This window comes from Triturus cristatus, chromosome 4_1 (genome assembly GCF_964204655.1).
Source record: "Triturus cristatus chromosome 4_1, aTriCri1.1, whole genome shotgun sequence".
Classification (NCBI taxonomy): Eukaryota; Metazoa; Chordata; class Amphibia; order Caudata; family Salamandridae; genus Triturus; species Triturus cristatus.
The window spans coordinates 711454109-711473827 of NC_140585.1; the positions used below are offsets into that span (position 1 = coordinate 711454109).

At 47.3% G+C, this 19719-nt stretch overlaps 1 protein-coding gene across 3 annotated transcripts in view; it reads left to right on the plus strand.

Moving 5' to 3' along the window:
• Window positions 1-19719, plus strand: part of DOCK4 (dedicator of cytokinesis 4) — a 1768257-nt gene that overhangs the window by 802844 nt on the left and 945694 nt on the right. For all 3 annotated transcript variants that reach the window (XM_085653188.1, XM_085653189.1, XM_085653190.1), the window contains exon 23: window positions 10303-10495. In XM_085653188.1, the coding sequence (XP_085509314.1) occupies window positions 10303-10495 (193 nt within the window). The remainder of the gene's footprint in view (window positions 1-10302; window positions 10496-19719) is intronic.

A 19719-nucleotide genomic window follows, 5' to 3' on the forward strand; every position in this document is an offset into this window, starting at 1 on the left:
GTCTCGACATGTCATGTGATCAAGCCCGGTTGAATCCGGGCGAAACGCGTCATGTTGCTGTAAGGGAAAAATAAACCTGCACTTGGAAACTATTTACCTGCGTGGTGGTCCGTTCCTGGTTGTGTTTCACACAACTTTAGATCCAAGGATTGTGGTTGCATATACATAATATATACATAATATATATATAGCGCCCTGAAGCTTTGAGAGGGCACACAACGATGTTCCGCCCATCTGGACTGTTGGCCTCTCAGTAGTTCACCAACTTGCTTCCCAAGAGTTAACTGCCATGCCCGACGCGTTTCGAGGCCAATACGCCTCTTCCTCATGGGCTCCTTTCATGAAAAACAAAGACAGCTCACCTCTGCATTCAAACATCTTTTAATTGGATTTGTTGAATTGAACCGCCCTAAGTTGGTGTGGTTTGTGCTCACTGGCATGATGGTTGTCGTAGTCCATAGAGGTGAGCGACATTATATTACCTTGAGTAGGTTCCTTGTTTTCATGTTCATTAAAAGTTCCAATATCATATCCTTAGTAGGAAGGGAAAACAAAGTCAGGCGAACTGTTCATTAGCATTGGAACATCGTGCCGCATGACAGGAAACTTCCTGTCACAGTCTTTCCTTTGCTCAGAAATGGTGCTCCTCTCCACGACCGAGCAGGCCGTGTAAAAATGTGAAAAACAAAGCGCCCTGAAGCCTTTAGAGGGCACACAACGATGTTCCGCCCATCCGGACTGTTGGCCTCTCAGTAGTTCACCAACTTGCTTCCCAAGAGTTAACTGCCATGCCCGACGCGTTTCGAGGCCAATACGCCTCTTCCTCATGGGCTCCTTTCATGAAAAACAAAGACAGCTCACCTCTGCATTCAAACATCTTTTAATTGAATTTGTTGAATTGAACCGCCCTAAGTGGGTGTGGCTTGTGCTCACTGGCATGATGGTTGTTGTAGTCCATAGAGGTGAGCGACATTATATTACCTTGAGTAGGTTCCTTGTTTTCATGTTCATTAAAAGTTCCAATATCATATCCTTAGTAGGAAGGGAAAACAAAGTCAGGCGAACTGTTGTGTGCCCTCTCAAAGCTTCAGGGCGCTTTGTTTTTCCACATTTTTACACGGCCTGCTCGGTCGTGGAGAGGAGCACCATTTCTGAGCAAAGGAAAGGCTGTGACAGGAAGTTTCCTGTCATGCGGCACGATGTTCCAATGCTAATGAACAGTTCGCCTGACAGCCTAGTTGGAACAAAGTATGAATCCGAAATTAAAGCACCAGTTTGGCCACACTTAGAATGTCCCATACACAAGTCAACAGGCCCTAGCATTCGTGAGTCGTGTGTGAGTGTGTGCATGGGGGGAGCCAAGTCTATCCAGCGACCCTACACCCTGCGGAATTTATATGGACACCCCCTACTGTGGCAAGTCACCCTTTCCGCAGCCATATAGAGGTCCATGCCTCTCTTCTATTCCTGGATAGCGGATATTTCTGCCACTCCCCAGTGCCTGGCTAGATCAGGCTTAGCGACAACCAGGCCCCTGGCACTGAAAGTGAGCTGCGGACGTGGAATGTCTGTTGTTTGGAAGGCCCAGTAATATATATTTTAGGAGGGTGACCTCAGATGGTGCTAAGTTTGGTGCCGATCCTTGACCAATAAGCCTGAATATGGGAGCACCCCCATATAGTGTGTAAAACATCACCTCTTGGTTCCTGGTAGCGTAATCATGTTGGGCTGCTGCCCTTCCCATGGTATGTTACCTATATCTGTCATAATAAACCATGTGTATGATTTTATACTGGATCAGGCGCAGTTGGGATTTAATGGCCACTTTCCTGGAGGGCATCAAGGAAGCCTCCCAGTCAATGTCCTTTAAGTTCTCCTATGTCTCTCTCCCACCTCCCCTGGAGGGGAACCAAGTTGTTGGGCATGTTATTGTGCAATGTTCTGTATTTTAGGGACACTTGTCCTCTGATCAGCTCTTTTTGTAATAGTCTCCCTATCCAATGGGATGTATTCAGGTATCTCAGACCTCACCAGGCCCTCCGCCAACCATATGTGTCTAAATTGAGCATATTTAAGAAATTGGATCAGGTGCAGATTGTATGCTGTGCAAAACGTTGCTAAGGATTTGCACTCTCTGTTACAAGACATCTGACAACTGTCAAGATCCCAGTGGGGTACCATGATTTGAACCCTCTCAATTTGCCTATTTCTATAAACCATTAACTCTTCTACAGCTGTGTTTTACTGGTAATTATACGGAACCAACCAGTTGTTTTCAATCTGTCCCAGATCTCCAGTGTCAACTGCGTTGCAGGTAGCAATGTCCTGGTATCTTTGCTGCCATATAATTAGTACAAGTGTGAACAGGGACTAGGGATGGCCCTTTCCAGCCAATAGGTAGGGTGATCTTGTGATGCGTGGGTCCAGTCATTGATAGGGATTAAATGTGCTGCCCAGTAATAGGCTTCAATATTGGGGAGGGCAATATCACCATTAAACTGATTGCGTTGTAAGGTGCTCTGGGGTGTCTGCCGTTCCATAGTAAACAGTTTGTCACCGTTTAGGCTGGTGAATGGGGTCCTAGGGAGTGAGTAGTATGTATTTTGTAGGACATATAATAACTGTGGTAAGGTAATCATTTTAAATAGGGCATCCCGACCCACCAGTGACAGTGGGAGATCCCTCCATCGCTAAGCATCTTTCTGGAAGCTAGATATTACCCTCCTCATATTACGCGTGTGGCGCATTTCTCAATTTGGGGTCATGAATATCCCAAGATACTTAAATCCATCAGGTGCCACTTTTAGGTTTCCCGGCAACGGTGGCAGGTCTCTGGTGGGCCCGATAAAAAAAATCTGTGATTTATCCCTGTTAATTCTATACCCTAAATGCCTCCTATATTCTTCTAGTGCCTGGAAGATAAGGGGGATTGTGATACAGGGTCAGTAAGGTGTAGAGAATATCATCCACATAGAGGGAAATCTTTTCCTCTACAGCGTCAGTGGGGTAGAGTTAGAAATCTTTGATACCAGGGTACCAGTTGTGGCTGGTGTCAGGTCTAAGTGACGGGGCAGGGGAGAGCGGGGCACAAAGCAAAATAAAAAATAAAAACGTACCTGAATCCCACTGCATCGCCGCTGTACTTCATACACAGGCTCCCAGACTGCCCTGCGTCCAATCCTCACACTGCTCTCACAGTATGAGAGCAGCATCAGGAATGGCCTGAGTGCCCTTGATTTGCGCTCCCAGGGAGACTGGAAGCCTGTGCCTGCTCTCTCCAGCCCGGCAATGCAGCTGGGGTTGGAGAGAGCTTCAGTGCACATGGCGGTTTGGCCAGCCTGAGACAACCGGCTAAACCATCATGCGCACTGATAACAGTGCCACCACTCCCCTTCACTGCCTGTCATCCATTGGCCCCGCCCCAAGACTTCACAGTAGGAGAAAAATTAAACGATAATAACCGTGGTTTATTATCGTTTTATTTTTCATGTTTTGCAGCTACTGGTGAGGTGGGCTCCTCTGCCATAGCGGAGGAGCCGCCTCGGGTGAGTATGTATCTTACAATCCAGCGATTCTACAATAAGGGCAAAAAGGAGGGGGAGAGAGGGAATCCCTTGCACAACCCTCTTCTAATTGCAAATTCTGGTATCAGTATCCTGTTTACTTTCACCGCTGCAGCCGGATCATGGTACAAGACCACGGCCCAATACCTGAATTTGCGAACAAAGGCAAACCTCTGCAGTGTGTGTTCAAGAAATGGCCAGTTTACATCATCAAACGCTTTCTCTGCTTCTAAGGACAAGATCATTTGAGGGGATGCTTGATCTTTCACCACTGCCATCCAGTTGTGTGCGAAGTAAGTTCAGCCGAGTGGCTGACCTGGCATGAAGCCAGACAGGTCGTTGGACGAGATCACCCGCAGCAGACGAAGCGCCAGGACAGTTGCCAGAAGTTTAGTAGTGAAATAGGGTGGTAGGATCCGCATCTATCTTTGGGCTTACCTTTCTTGTGTATGACCATAATCGTGCCCTCCGAAGATCTGGGGGAAAGGTACCCGATTCGCCCACCTCTCTGTAGATATTTAGCAAATCTCAAGCCAGGAGATCTGAATACCGTTTATAGAACTTGGCCGGGATTCCATTTGGATCCAGAGTTTCCCCTTCCGCAAGTTAGAAATGCATCTCGTTTAGGGTGAGGTCGGCTTCCAGTGCCTCCATCACTTCTTCTCCAAGCACTGGAGTTGGGATGTTTGCCAGATAGTGGGCAATCTCTGAGTGATCCTTAACGGGACGTGCTGCATAGAATGATTTCTACTATTTAGCAAATACCTGGGCGATCCGTGAATCGGAACCGCTAGGGACTCCCTCGTCATCTAGTATAGTCTGTACCAAACGCACCTCCATTTCTTTTTTTTTTTTTACTAAGCCAGACGAGGAGTTTCCTGGCTTTATTGCCCACTTCATATAGACCGGCTAGGTCTGGATACTCAGTGCGTAGCGTTTCGAGCTGTCTAAGCATCTGAGGTTTGGTTGGGGAAAGGGATTGTCTTTCTAAATGGAGGATCTTTTGCTCTAGGTCCTCCAATGATCTGACCTGTCGCCTCTTCTTCTGCGAGATTAGGTTCTGATCCATGTGCCTTAGAAAAGTCTTATATGTCTCCCACAGTAGGACACTGGGGTTCTTATAAACTGCAAAATAAAGCTCAGTGTCTACCCTGAGACCTCGGTCCACCTACTTGTCATGCAGGTCCTAAGTGTTCAACCTCCACATCACAGTTTGATGTCTAGTTCTGGGTCCCAGTCTAACGAGGAGAGGGTAATGATCTGACAATCCCTAGGCCAGGTAGTCTGCCTGAAGTATCTCTCCTACATAGTCTAGAATATGCCCATGCCCTCCGTAAAAATATGAGTATTGATGAACCTTGGGATGCTTACTCCCTCAATATGTCAGACAGCCCCATTGTATGCGCAAAACAAGCCAGTGGAGTGTCCTGTGGGTCGACGCCAGGTGTAGTGGTTCTTTCAAGTGTTACATGCATCACATCGTTAAAATCTCCGCCAACATTGTGAAGAGGGGAGGGAGCCCCCAGAGGATATCTATTACTTTAGAGAGTGTGGGGGCCTGTAGTCGCAGAGGGGGTATAGATGCACAACAGGGAAACCTCTTATCTCTCCCATGTTCCCTGTGCGCCCACATATTTGCCCTGAACATCAGTCCAACTGTGTGCCACCTGAAAGGGGGGAGATTCTGCATTGGCTACCCTGTAAGTGTGTCTCCTGTAGCATAACTACATCTGGCTGTACTTACTTAATATAGTGCGCCACCAGTTCCTGCTTTTTCTTGTTTCCCGGGCCATTTACATTCCATGTTAAAACCGAGGCCCTGGTGTTCAGGGCGGTCAGTCAGTGCCATAGGGAATTCTGATATTATCACCTGCCAACGTGAAAGTATGGCCCAGAGGCTGTGTGTTACTGTGTCTGTTTGTGTCCTCCGAAACCCAGCAAAACCAACTGAAAAAAGAAACAGTTAATACTGCTACCACCCAACCAACCCTCCTCCCAACCCCTCACAGTCTCCCTTCAACACTTTCTACCAACATTGAAAAATAGCTGTGTGCAAGAAGATTTGGAACGGTCTGTCGCCCACATCCCATTTTCATTTACACTTTACACTCAAAGAATAGCAACAAACAAAGAAAAAGAAAGAGAGCAAAACAGTGATTAGAATAAAGGTTCTAAGCTCAAACAAACGCTTACCATGGTACCATGGCTGTGAAGTAGGTGGCCATCAACCCGATATTCAGCTGGCCTTTCAAGGGTTCTGCCGCCCTAGTTCAGGGGCATCGTTCTGTAAATGCGTGACCTGTGTGGCAATCTCTTGTTCCAGAACTTTTATGGCATTAGCTAGCAGGTGTGGTCCTTCAGAGCCTTAGGATAGTCCCTCATCCCCTATCCCAGGGGAGGAGGCCCTTGAAAGGTGGGAGCCCCTGTGTTTTTCGCGGACGCCCTTGGTATCCGAGGAGAATCTTCGTACACGACCCGGTCCCTTCATTGGGTATGGAGTTTCGCTACCCCGTTGTGTAGCTGTGCAGCCTCTTCTGTTTTCCATCTTTGGGTCTGGCCTCTAGATCTCGAGTCACCGTCAGACCAGACTTTTGGCCTGCTTGGTGTGTGAGTCTGGGTCGCCCTTTCAGCCAGGCCCACGCTTCCTCTGAGTATTGGAAGAAAGCAGATTTTCCCTGATATGACTTTTAACTTCTCAAGGAACAGTAGCATGTATTGCAATTGGAGGGTTCTCAGTTTTGCTTTAACTAAGTCGAATGTTCGGCGTTGTACCTCCCGGGTATAGTCAGGGAATACCATGATTTTCGAGTTGTTGTAGTGCACTTCCCCTTTGCGACTTGTTTCTCGGAAGATCATGTCTCGATCCAGTCAGTTGAGGAACTTTACTATGATGGGCAAGACTGGGGCTCCAGGGGGGCGGCTTGGCACCCAGGGCCCTGTGCACCCTTTCTATTAAAAACAAGCAGAAAATTGTTCAGAGAGAGAATGTCTCTCAACCAAGTCACCAGGAACGCACACGTTGGTGCCCTAAATTCCATCCGGGAATCCAACAAAATTAAAGTTGTTTCTTCGTGCTCAATTTTCTGCGTCTTCGAGACGCCAGACGTCGTTGTTACTAGTAGTGCAAAGCTCCTCCACCCCTTTCATGAGGCCATGTATTATGTCACCCTCTCTGAGACATTGCACAGGTCCTGGCGCAGCAGAGAGACCTCCAAACTCTCCTCCCTTATCCTGCCTTCCGGTACCTCTCATGAAGATGGTTTTGCTTGCAGTAGTGTGCCATTATTAGGCATAGGATGATTATCCTCTTCCGTGTCCATAGAGTAAACCACTACTTAAGTATAACAAGACATCTTACCCTGTCTGGGTTGCTTAGTACCTTTGTCTTTCGCCATGTCTCTGGGGGATTCAACAGTTGTTAGAGGCATGATGCTGCGGTGCGGAAGTGGGAAACCGCGGAGGGTATAGCTCATTGATACGAAGAGGAATGTCGCATTCGCCAATGCCCCATCTCTCCTGAATAGGACTCACTTCTCTCACAGTTCATGCACTGCACCAGCCCAGAAAACTCCGCCTCGCTGACACACTCTACATGAGCCATTCATACACATACTCCTCCCTTAAACGCACTCCAAGACTCCATGAAACTAGTGCCCTGCGTCTCCTGTTTCTCCGTTAAAACCCCCTCATTGTCACTGACAATTATCCAGATCACTTGCTGTATTTGCCTTTCGACCTCACCCCACACCCTGTTAATCAGCTTGTTTCTTATTATTGTATTCTGTGATTTGATTTAATGCTCTAACCGTAATGCCATGCAATGCTCATTAACTCTAATAACGAATGTTATTAGCAATCCCTGTACATGAGCATATTCTGCTGTATTGTTTTTTTTTTCTTCTTCGATGTAAAACCCCAATAAAAAGAATATTTTTTTTTAAAAAGTTAATATGTAGGGCTGTGCAGCTCATGTGCTGTTGTATGCATGTGTTGGGTGTATGTGTGCCTGTGAAAGGTATAATACATGGACAACACTGGGTTCCATTTTAGGAGACCCAGGGCTGTCTGGAGGAGCATCAGGAGATAGAGAAATACCCCCAGAAAGATTTGTGAATTGCTGCATTCCTGTGGGATGGGTGGGACACACACAATAGGAAGGAGAGCCAGGCTCTTCAGTACACTTCAAAGGGTGCTCTTTGATTCAGGGAGAGCTCACTGGAAAGGAGCCTGAGTGCATCTCGGGAAGGAGATGGGGCTGATAAGAAGTTCACAAAGAGTAGGGCACATATCACTGTGGCTGCCATCCAGATGTGAATCTCTAGTCACTCCCATGGCCTGTGTTATAGGATTTGGAGTCGCCCCGGCTGCAACAGACTACTTTCTTGAGGAAGGGAAAGACAGTGGAGAGGGCTCTTTAAAAGGAAGCAGACCCCCATCACAAACTTCAGAGTCAGACCCTAAATCACATTTGTTATCTGGAAATGGATTATGAGAAGGGGAGCTCAAGGCCCCCAAATTGGTTAACTGTCAAGCAGCTGGTCAGGCTGTGCGAGGAGGAGAAGCTCTGCAAGTCTTCTGCCTGTGACCAGGGCTGGGGAGTTAAGGCCTGGCATTCTCTCATCTGGGCTAGGGTATATCACCCATGGAAATCCAAGACCGCCTGCCCCTGGAGTCCGGCGCACCAGTGCTTGCCTGCCTGCTTGCCAAAGCCAGCGTGTCCTGTGAGGAAAAACAGAGCATTTGAAGGAGTGAGATCCAGTGGGGGATCCTGGTGCTTGGATCCCCTTAGCGAGGTGTGAGGAAACAACTGCTGCATCGATCGGGCCGTCACCGTGTGCAGATTTCAGTCGCGACCCAGCATGCCAGAAGGGGGGGGGGGGGAGGGGGGGGGGGGCCGTGAAGCTTTCCATGGTTGCACCGGTCCAGCCATAGCCTGAGTGGAAAGGGAAGCCAGTGCCCTCATACTCCAGAGGGGCTTGGTAAAGATACTGCCATGCCGATCAGGTCATAGCCTGTGTGCAGAGTGAAGTGGGCAATCTCGTATCCCAGTGGTTCCGCTGTGACAATACTGCTGTGCCGATCAGGCTGTGTGTAATATGTGGAGGGAGACCGGTAGCCCCTTATGCCAGAGTGCGCTGCAGTGAAGAGGAAATCACTGCTGTCCAGATCGAGCCATCCACTGTGTGCGGAGTAAGGTTGATGACCCCTTATGCCAAAGGAGAGCACTATGAGGAAAGGGACATTGCCTGGTTCATCTGTCATTGACACCGCCCCCAAATCCCTGAGAAGCCTTGGACTGCTCGACTCATGTGGAGAGTCAAGTGCTAAGAGGGTACTTGGCCCAGTGGCTCAGAACCCATAGTAAGTCAGGGACATCAGGAGTAAAAGGCCTCAAGCCCCATGGTTGGGCCCTGTAGCCCCTGCTTACCCTGTGGCCCTCTCAAAGAGGTTTTGACTGGCTTTGATCTTCCCTTTGTTGTTCCCAAAACATTGTTTAGCTTAGATGTCAAATTAAGAATGTATGTACCAGGATAAGGCCTTCCACTGTGGTTGATAGATGTGATATCAGGTATGAATGGGACAGAGGTCCATCTCAAGTACATACATCTGCACTAAATGATATTATTACATCTATGGCATATGTCCAGGACTGCAGTGTAATTATAGTTTGTGGAGCTTCGTTTACGTGCTCTCAAACTTTGATTGAAACTTATAAAATGTATGTTGCTGATAAAGATCCTACAAAAAGAGCCTATGATTCCAAAAACTTTCTGAGGCGTTTTAACAGCTGTTCCTCTTAGAAATCATGATTATGGATGGCAGTCGTTCAAATGCCTTTTTGATAGTAGCTCTTAATCTCAAGAATTCAACATAGAATCCTTGAATCTTTCTTTATTTTGCATGTGTTGCTTAATTAGTGGGTTAGGGCTAACAATTACATTGACAATAAATAACACTCATCTAGTTTCTTTGAACAAGGAAGGTGGGATTTAGTCTGCTCCAATGTGCAATGTGTGTCTATTGTCAGTAGGTTCTGAGAGAGGAAATGTGATAATTCATTAGGAAACACAGATTAGTCATGTCCATCTGGAATGGATTTTTAAACGTTTAGATTTTTTTGTCCAGTATTTTAAACAAAGCTAAGCTAATCAAAGTTTTTGCAAAGATTTTGCTTCTAAACATATCTTACAATTTGTGATTCTCTGCAGCCTAGAGACTTTTCTAGAATTAATGATTGTTTTAATTGAATAGTCCCACATTGAATTAAATCAGCAAAATGCATTATTTGAACTTGAGTGTTCATTCTTTTACATGCAAATTGGACCCATCTTCTTTTCAGTTGTCATTTCAATTCCTATCATGGAATATTTGCAACAAGAATACATTTTCTTAGTTTATTTGTTTTTGTTTTTTTGTTTGTAATCAGATCTTTTATTAGTGCTGCCTCCTTCTGGGCAATGTATTTCTGTCCATCATTACGTTTGCAGCGCTTCTTCATGACAAAGTGGTTGTTCCAAATGTTCATTTTATATGGAAGTGCTTTAACAGGATAGTTACTTGTTCTGTAGGAAAACAGGACATAAGTCACACCTGTACATTGATTAATGACAAAGTTAATTTATATTTGCCTCAGTACTTAAAAGTTTTGATTGAACTTTCTATTAGTTCATTGACGTTCTATTGAAACAGTATAGCTGAAACCATTCTCTGTGATCTTTGTTTTCTTATGTTTCTTTAGGCAGTCTTCCTGAGCTCCTTCCCAGCTTTATATTCAGAACTGCTCAAGCTCTTTGAAGTACGGGAAGTGGCAAGCCTGGTACAAGACACTCTAGGCAGCCTGCCCATGATCATGCATGTCGACGACTCTCTTCAAGCTGTAAAACTTCAGTGCATTCTACAAACAGTGGAGAGTGAACTCTACACTAACCCTGGTAGGCATACAAATGTCAATGAGCCAAGATCTTTGCAGTGTAAACCACAATATTTCAGTTTAGTACAACAAATGTAAAAGTCCACTACATATCATTTCATTTTAGGTAACAGTTGTGTTGAGCACAAATAAATATGTGATGATACTCTGTGTTGAAAGTTTCCACTGATAGTTGTTAAGAAATATAGCAGATTTGAACACTGCCATTCTGCTAATGGCAGAAAGAAGCAAGTGGGTTTAGAAAGCCACTTCGGTTCGATTAAACCGAGCCAGATACATTGTTGTATTAGTCAGAAACACAGCAGATGAAATTGTACCATCAAGTGGCCCATAGAGTTGTCGTCTTCTACCCACCTGGAAACATTGGCTCCTGCTCGAGGATCCAGATGAAATGTCAGGATGTTGACATCACTCATAACGAATATAGTTCTTTTTTTCCGCATGCCATAACAACGCATGCTGTAACAACACGGTCGTTACAACGACCACGTTGTAATTTCACATACCGTTGTTACGCAAGTCGGAAAAACGACTTGCTTTTAGGAGGAGCTGGATGTAGGAATAATAAAATGTACTATTCCAACTCCAGTCTGTGCGGACACTAGGGAAGTAATTGGATTTTAAATCCAACACCACCTTCCCCCTAACGCAAGTAGTTTTTCCGACTTGCTTTGTAACGGTATGCGAAATAACAATGCGGTCGTTGTAACAACTGCGTTGTTATGGCATGCGTTGTTTAGCATGTGAAGTAAACGCTGTTTACCCTCATAACTATTGTTGATCTCAGTCTCAATACTAGCCACCACCAACTTAAGATCCTTTTTAACCAGTTTGTCTTCAACCACTCACCGAACAGCACTAATTCCTTCCCAACTCAATGACTTGCAAATCACAGGATCTGTTTTTGTATTCCAAAAAACTGACTCAGTCCTCTGCCCCATCAGCCAATCCCCCACTGACAATTACATCATACATGTCTACTGCCTTCATGCCACTCCAGTCCTTCTAATTAGGACACCTGTCACACAAACGGCAATGCTAATGCTGTCCAAAGATCTTATTAGGATTATTAAATAATCTCACATGCTTCATCCTATAAGCAACTGAGCGATTCATTGGTAGCCGTCTTTAATTTACCCAGTCCCTTTGTAGATGTTACTGTTACTGCAGCTGTTTGAGCATTAAATCTGCAATGCATGCACCCCTTTGTAAATGGGGGACAGTCGCTAACATGAAATACCTCAAAATCTTATGAACAAGCTCAGAACATTTTGCTTCTACCCTCAGGATTGCAAAATCCACCTAATTTCAAGATCTAACTCCTCGTTACTCTTAGACCCTCAAAGTCTTGTTTCCATCATTAACATTCTTCTCTCCTCACCTAGCCCACCTCCTATTCACTGCACACTCTGAGCTGAACAATTTGATTCTTACTTTCCTTCTAAAGTATTTCACATTAGAACTAACTTAAATAGATTTCTCTTAACCCTGCCTCCTTCCTCATTTATCTTTTGTTGCATCCCCTATGTCTCTACGAGGCTCCTTCCTTTCTCACCTATGTCTCATTCAGAACTAATACTGCCATTGACAACCCATTTAATAAGATCCTCTTTCCTCTCATGTCCTGTCTTTCTTGACATTCTCTCTAACCACCCTCTCAATACAGATAACTATTCCTCTCACCTTCCTTATACAATAGTAATAGCGGCACTGAAAACCACCCATGGCTGCCGCTTCTTATTAACGTCCTTTTTTAGTCCCTCCTTTGGCTTCCATTATTATCCCTACACTGATGGCAAACACACTTGTCTCTTTTTTTTCAACAGTCTTCCTGCATCCTTAAACACAGATCTTGGACTTGTGATGGGTTCAGGGTAACCTTTGGTGGCTTTCTGGAGGTTCTTGTGTTTCTAAGGCCGGTACACTACCTTGTTTTAATTCTGGGCTAATGACTACTTTCTCTTCAAAACCTTGGTCAGCATTTAAAACATATGTTAGGAAAAGTTTTTCTCCTTTCTGCTTTGGTTCTTACTTTAATTAAACCTTGTCCATTCTTTTCAGTATCCTGCCACCACTCAGACATACTTACCTGCTTTTTTCAGAACAAAATTGAGGAAATTCAAAAACGTTTAACAAAAATGGGATACTCGGACATTGGCTCGCCGCTCCCCAGTTACTATATCCTGCTTCCTTTTCTCTTTTGATCCAGTCTCAATAAATGATTCTAGATCGGCCATTTGATATCTTAAGTCAAGCTCCCCTTCTGATACCTGACCCCCTTTTCTCTTAGCTGAGGGAGTGGATGTCATCAGTCCAGTCTTGAACTCCATACTGAACAGGTCACTGTCACCGGGGATAGTCTCTTCTAATTGGAAACAGGCCAAAATGCTGTCCTTTCTGAAAAAATGAAAGCACCTCAATATACCAAGTGATTACAGGCATATTTCCTTGCTGCCAGGCCCATCAAAACTTGTGGAAACGTTTATTAGCCGGCCGCTATCCAACTACATTCAATCTAAAATACTTCCCCACGCTAGCCAGTCTGTGTTTAGGCCAAAATTCAGCACAGAGACCACACTTCTGGAAGTCTACAAACTGATAAAAAGCACCTTAGATGCCTGGGGTGAGGCACTCCTGGTACTTCTAGAGCAGTCGGCAGCATTTGACACGGTCCCTCACTCCAGACTGCCTGCATCCCTTTATGATATTGGCATCACGGGCACAGCGTTGAAGTTGCTGAAATCCTTCCTCGAAAACTGGTGCCAAGAGGTTTGGTTGCCACCTTTCTCGTTCTGTAAAAGTGGTGTCTCGGTAGGAGTACCCCAGGGCTTGGTCCTCAGCTCTACTATGTCCAACATCTATATGACCCCTCATACGGCATTGGTTGAGTCTTTTGGGGCCAAGTGTACCTCATATGCCCATGACACTCAGCTTGTGTTCCCCTTTAAGAAGGGGGAACCGATTGCCCAGGATGCCATTAAACCCTGTCTAGCAACAGTTTTCAAAGGGCTGAGTATCAACCAAGTCAAATGCAATACTGATAAGACTGAGGTTCTCAGCTTGCGCTATAAATTCAAACTCAACCTGCAAGTGCATTGGCAATTTGGGGCCTTCCCACCCAACTACAAGCTGACACAGTAAAAAACTTGAGAGTCAAGTTTGATAAATAGCTGTCACTACACAACCAAATTAACACAGTAGTCAGTACATGTTTTGGCTAAAATATTTTAGCATTTCCTCACCTTCCCAATGAGGTTAACAGTGATACTGGCCTTGCTCATGCCCAGGCTCAATTATTCCAATGAAAGTAGGGTGTTTATAGAATAAATAAGAGATTCATAAAGAAGACTAAGGCCTAGATTTTAGTAGAGGTCAGTCCACTACTGCTACACTAAGCATGGGTCAATTAAAATGGGAAGGCCATCCTTAATGGATGAGAATGTTTCACACACATAATAGTGTCATGCTTCATCATCGGCATACCCTCCCCACCCTGATAAGATAGCACTACCAGGGCAGACTCAAACTCTGCAAAGACTTGGTGGTGGGAGGGAGTTCTTTATTAAAAAAACCGGACAAGGCGGGATCCAGAAAATCCAAGAATACCTTAGGGTTCCTTGGTTATCACCTTTGTTAATGAGGACTCTAGGTATATCTAAAAACACTTATCTAGGTTGGTAAAAAGAGCACAATGGCTCAGACTCGTCTACTACTCACCAACATGATTCTGCCCTCATCACTGTAGTCCTTCAAGAATCCTACGTTCTTCTTATGGCCATCTGGCAAAAGTTGCTAGGGTTAGGCTTGCAAAAGCAGGAGGCAAATCCTTCTCCCTTCTGGGCCCACAGGCCTGAAAAAGGTGTCTTGCTGAACCACGTCAAATTGAAAGTGAGAGACCTTTTAGAAAGAATCTCAAGACCTGGCTTTTCACACTCTAGTCATTCGACTTTTTCTGCTCTCCTATATTCCGCACAGCGCCTGGACACTTCTGAGTAACCTCACGATTTAGAAATCAGGAAAGTCATTCATTCATTCATTCATGCACATAGGATAATTGAGTGGTCTATTTACCCTGGTATGTTTACTAAGTTGACATATACATTTTCATGAATGCATATGCCAAATAACATACACACCTGTTAACAATAAATCACATTTATTCAAGGAAATTTCAGTTTTCAGAAAGGAATAGAACCTGAGAGCAATATCACCAGATCAGCCTGATCTTTTAAATAATCCATTGGCTTATTTGCAAACAAAAAAAAGCACAATGTGTTTATGTTGGACCTACGTCCTAAGGGGTAGCTTGGCTGGGTCAACAGGCTTTCATCTCAACATGGTAACTCGTGCTTGCATCCTACCCAGCTCACAACCTAGCGCAGCACCACTCAAAAAGGACACTACACCGATTAAATTACACTGGGAGATATTTCCTTTTAATTGTACTCAATCAATTCTGACCATCACATTACAGGTATACATTTTTCATAGTGTCTCAGCCAGCAAAACATTTCTTGGATTTCCCTCAGTACAGGTTCCCCACCATAAACTCTATTTGGAGGTTCAGGCCGCCCTCTAGGCCCTGGAACACCCTAACCAGTTTCCCACTCGTAGTGCTCCCCACCATGGACCTCGGGACTTTAGGCGGTGGCTTGGAAACTGATCATTGCTATGGGGCCTGTACAAGAACTCTCTATTCGCTGGCAAGCTTGGTGTTACAGGTATCTCTTACACTTAACCTCTCCCTAACATTGGCAATATTGCGACTTAGTTAACATTACTGGAGAACTACTTTCTGTACTGGCAAGTAGATTAAACAGTTAAACTTTACTTTGTCAATTCTTCTCTGCACCGGCAGTTAATTTAGACAGTTAAACAATGCTTTGTCAATTTCTTCTCGGCACCGGCAGTTAGTTTAAACAGTTAACAATGCTTTGTCAATTTCTTCTCGGCACCGGCAGTTAATTTACCCAGTTACACATTACTTTGTCAATTCTTCTCTGCGCCGGCAAGTAGTTTAAACAGTGAAACAGTACTACATCACTCGGAGCTGCCAGGCCTTTCCCTTACCTGGCAACCCCTTACCCCTCTTCTCCTTCCCTCAATCCCAGCTTACGGTTCTCTTTGGGGTCCTCCTCCCGCCGGAGAAGACCGGCGACGTTGGCAGGGTGTTTCTCGCCTCACGCGAGACAGATGAGGAACATAGGCAGGGCAATGGGAATCCCCAAAAGGGGCCGAGCACGGATCGCACCCACCAGCCACCTCCCCCAAGGATACCCCGGAGGCGAGGCCTCTTCACGGGGAGGGCTTCTCACACCCGCGGTGATGCTCCGATTGCAGAGTCGTCTCCGGGCCCCACACGTTCTCAGTCAGGACGCTGCCTCGAATCCAATCCGCTGCTCCCTTGATCGACGCCTGCTGCTGCCAGGGGCAACGCGGCTTGCGGAGGGGGCGCGGCTCACTCTTCCTTCGCTCCCGCAGAGGCGGCGCCTCGGAATCGGCCCTCGTCAGGTGACGCGGTACAGGCGCTTCAGCCCTACGCGACCTCCACTTCCTGATTATCCTTCGCCTCAGGACCCCAGGCTATCCGGACTTTCTCCTAAGATCTCACAGTGGCAGCGGTGAGTGCTCCCAGCAGGGACTCGCACCAAGGGGGGTAAAGTAAAGGGGGGGGCCACGTCACCTCCCGGCCTTCTATTCAGCCCGTAACATGCTTTTCAAAGACTTTTAGTCACTCTCCCAACAGGCAGGTCTAGGAGGGCAAGCGCCAAGCCTGGCCCGATCTAGAATCTTGGGCACAGTAAGGATGAGGGAATCTGGGCATAGGACGGCCCTCCCCAGAGGGACTGACCAAACTGGAGGCTCTTGAATTAAGATGTTCCTCAAAGTCAGTGGTGGGAGTCAGGGACCGGTCAAGAGGTCGAGGGTGGTATCAGCCAATGAGGGAAGCCACGCAGATCCAAAGTCCTGTCAGGTCCCTCCCTAACGCAGCCACCTCTCCACTCAGGTGCCTTACTCCTGACTACCTCACAGCTCAGTAGATCCTAAAATGGCCGCCTTGCCCCCACCTCTATTTATCACCTAGGGCCTGACTGGCCAGAGTGGCCCAGAAGGTTCCGGAACCTCCCATGACAGCCCATGGCCCAGGTGCTGAGGTGACAGTTGGAGCCACCATTTTATGAGACAAGCCTCCTCTTCCTGTTTCCTCATAGAAGCACCTTGCGCCCCTCCCTGGTCTAATAAGGATGAGGCGCCCAGAGCCTCTACATCAACACCAAAAGTGGTCATAAACAGAAAAAAAAAAATAAGAAGGGAAAGGGAAAAAAAATAATAATAGGAGGGAACTGCCAAAGGGCTGACAGGTTTAACACGCGTCCCCCCCAGCTGAAAGTGGGGAGAGCTACCCAACCCCTTGGGAGTCCTCTTCACTAAGGCGTAAGTACCGGGATAGACCGTCACTATTGGCGTGGTCCTCTCCTGGCCGATGTTCCACCCTGATGTCCATTCCCTGTAGGGAGATTGGACCACCTCAATAGCTTGGGATTCTCGCCCCTCATTTGCATCAGCCACCTGAGGGGCCGGTGGTCGGTCTGAACCAGGAAGTACGAGCCAAACAGGTATGGCCGCAGCTTCTTCAGAGCCCACACCACTGCAAAAGCCTCCCTCTCAATTGCACTCCACCTCTGTTCCCGGGGGAGTAGTCTCCTAGATAGGAAAACCACCAGTTGGTCTAGACCCTCGTCATTAAGTTGCGACAGCACTGCCCCGATGCCATGCTCCGACGCATCTGTTTGGACGATGAACTCCTTGGAGAAGTCAGGGGCCCTGAGAACAGGTGCCGCACACATTGCCTTTTTCAAGGTGTCAAAGGCTTGTTGACATCCCTCGGTCCAGATTACCCGTCGAGGGTGCTTTTTAGAAGTGAGCTCAGTCAAGGGGGCCACAATAGTACAGTACCCCTTGACGAAGCGTCGGTAGTAGCCAGTGAGGCCCAGAAAGGCTCAGACCTCTGTCTGAGTCTTGGGGGGTTCCCAGGCCATGATGGTTTCGATCTTGGCCTGGAGGGGTTGCACCTTGCCCCGACCCACCAAGTGACCGAGGTACACTACCGACCCCTGCCCGATCTGGCACTTACTGGCCTTGATCGTCAGACCCGCCTGCTGCAAAGCCTGAAGGACAGCCTGAAGGTGACACACATGGTCCTCCCAGCTGCGGCTGAAGACAGCGATGTCATCCAGGTACGCAACCGAAAAGGCTTCCATCCCAGAGAGGACCTGGTTCACCAACCGCTGGAACGTAGCAGGGGCGTTCTTGAGCCCAAAGGGCATCACACAGAACTGGTAGTGACCCTCAGGTGTGGAGAAGGCTGACCTTTCCTTGGCTCCATCTGTCAGGGAAATCTGCCAGTACCTGGATGTAAGGTCAAAGGTACTGAGATATTGGGCAGCTCCCAATCGGTCAATGAGCTCATCCGCCCTCGGAATGGGATGAGCATCTGTCTTTGTCACAGAATTCAGTCCCCTGTAATCCACACAGAACCGGAGTTCTGGGGTAGTGCCCGGTGGGGCAGCTTTGGGTACCAGTACCACCGGACTGGACCAGGGACTACTTGAAGGCTCAATCACTCCTATCTCTAGCATCTTGGTAACTTCTCCATGGATGCTAGCCTTCACCTTATCCGACAGTCGGTAGGACTTGGACTTCACAGGTGGGCTGTCCCCTGTGTCCACATCATGGGTACACAGATGAGTCCTTCCCAGGATAAGTGAGAACAAGGAAGCAAACTGCTCCAGAACCTGGCAGCAGTCCTTCCGTTGTTCAGGAGTTAGGGATGGTGAAAGGATCACTCCTTCCACCGACCCATCCTTCTCTTGGGACGCAAAAAGATCAGGAAGAGGTTCACTTTCCTCTTCCTCTGACCCATCAGTTACCATCATTAAAGTGACCTCAGGTCTCTCTTGGTGAGGCTTGAGGCGGTTGACATGGAGCACCCGATGGGGCTGCCTGGGGGTCTTAAGATCTACCACGTAGGTGACTTTGCCCTTCTTCTCAACCACCTCAAAGGGGCCTGACCAGCGATCCTGGAGGGCGCTTAGCTCTCCAGGTTCCATCACCCACACCTTCTGGCCAGGCTCCAGCTCCACCGGATGAGCATTTCGGTCATACCATTCCTTCATGACCATCTGGCTGGCTTCTAGGTTTTCGGAAGCTTGCTTCCACAACCTAGCCATTTGGCTACGAAAGGCCAGCATGTAGCTCACCACATCCGGGGGAAGTTTTCGGGGAGTCTTTTCCCATCCATCCTTCACCAGGCTGAGAGGTCCGCGCACAGGGTGTCCGTACAACAGTTCAAAGGGGCTGAAGCCCACTCCCTTCTGTGGACCTCCCTGTAAGAAAACAACAGGCAAGATAGGAGGACGTCCCATTTCCTCCGCAGGCTCTCGGGCAGACTCCTGATCATGCCCTTTAAGGTTTTGTTAAACCTTTCCACCAGACCATTTGTCTGGGGGTGATAAGGGGTGGAGAACCGGTAAGTAACTCCACACTCTTTCCACATAGCCCGCATATATGCCGACATGAAGTTGGTACCTCTGTCCGACACAACTTCCTTGGGGAATCCCATCCGGGTGAAAATTCCCATAAGAGCCCGTGCCACTGCAGGTGCAGTAATGGTCCTCAGAGGGATAGCCTATGGGTACCGAGTGGCATGATCCACCAGAACCAGGATAAACCTGTGACCGGCAGACGTGGGTGGATCCAATGGCCCAACAATGTCGATGCCCACCCGTTCAAATGGGGTGCCAACGACAGGCAGTGGTTCCAGGGGAGCTTTCAGCTTCACCCCTGTTTTCCCACTAGCTTGGCAGGTTAAACACGTCCTACAGAAAGTATCGGACGTAATCCTCATCTGAGGCCAGTAGAAATGAGGGACAAGTCGAGCAAAGGTCTTGTCTTGTCCCAAGTGTCCTGCCAAGGGTATTTCGTGAGCCAATCCCAATAGGAAGGCTCGGTAACGCTGGGAAACCACCAAGGCCCGGGATGAGCCATGCACCGGAGCCTTGGGTTCGCTATAAAGGAGTCCATCTTCCCAATATATGTGGAAGTTCCCCGAATCGTTACCCGCTGCCTGGGCTTCGGCCTGCCGCCGTAAACCCTCAAGGGTAGGGCACTCCTTTTGGGCCTGACAGAACTCCTCCCTAATAGGTCCTCCCTCCACCTGCCAGT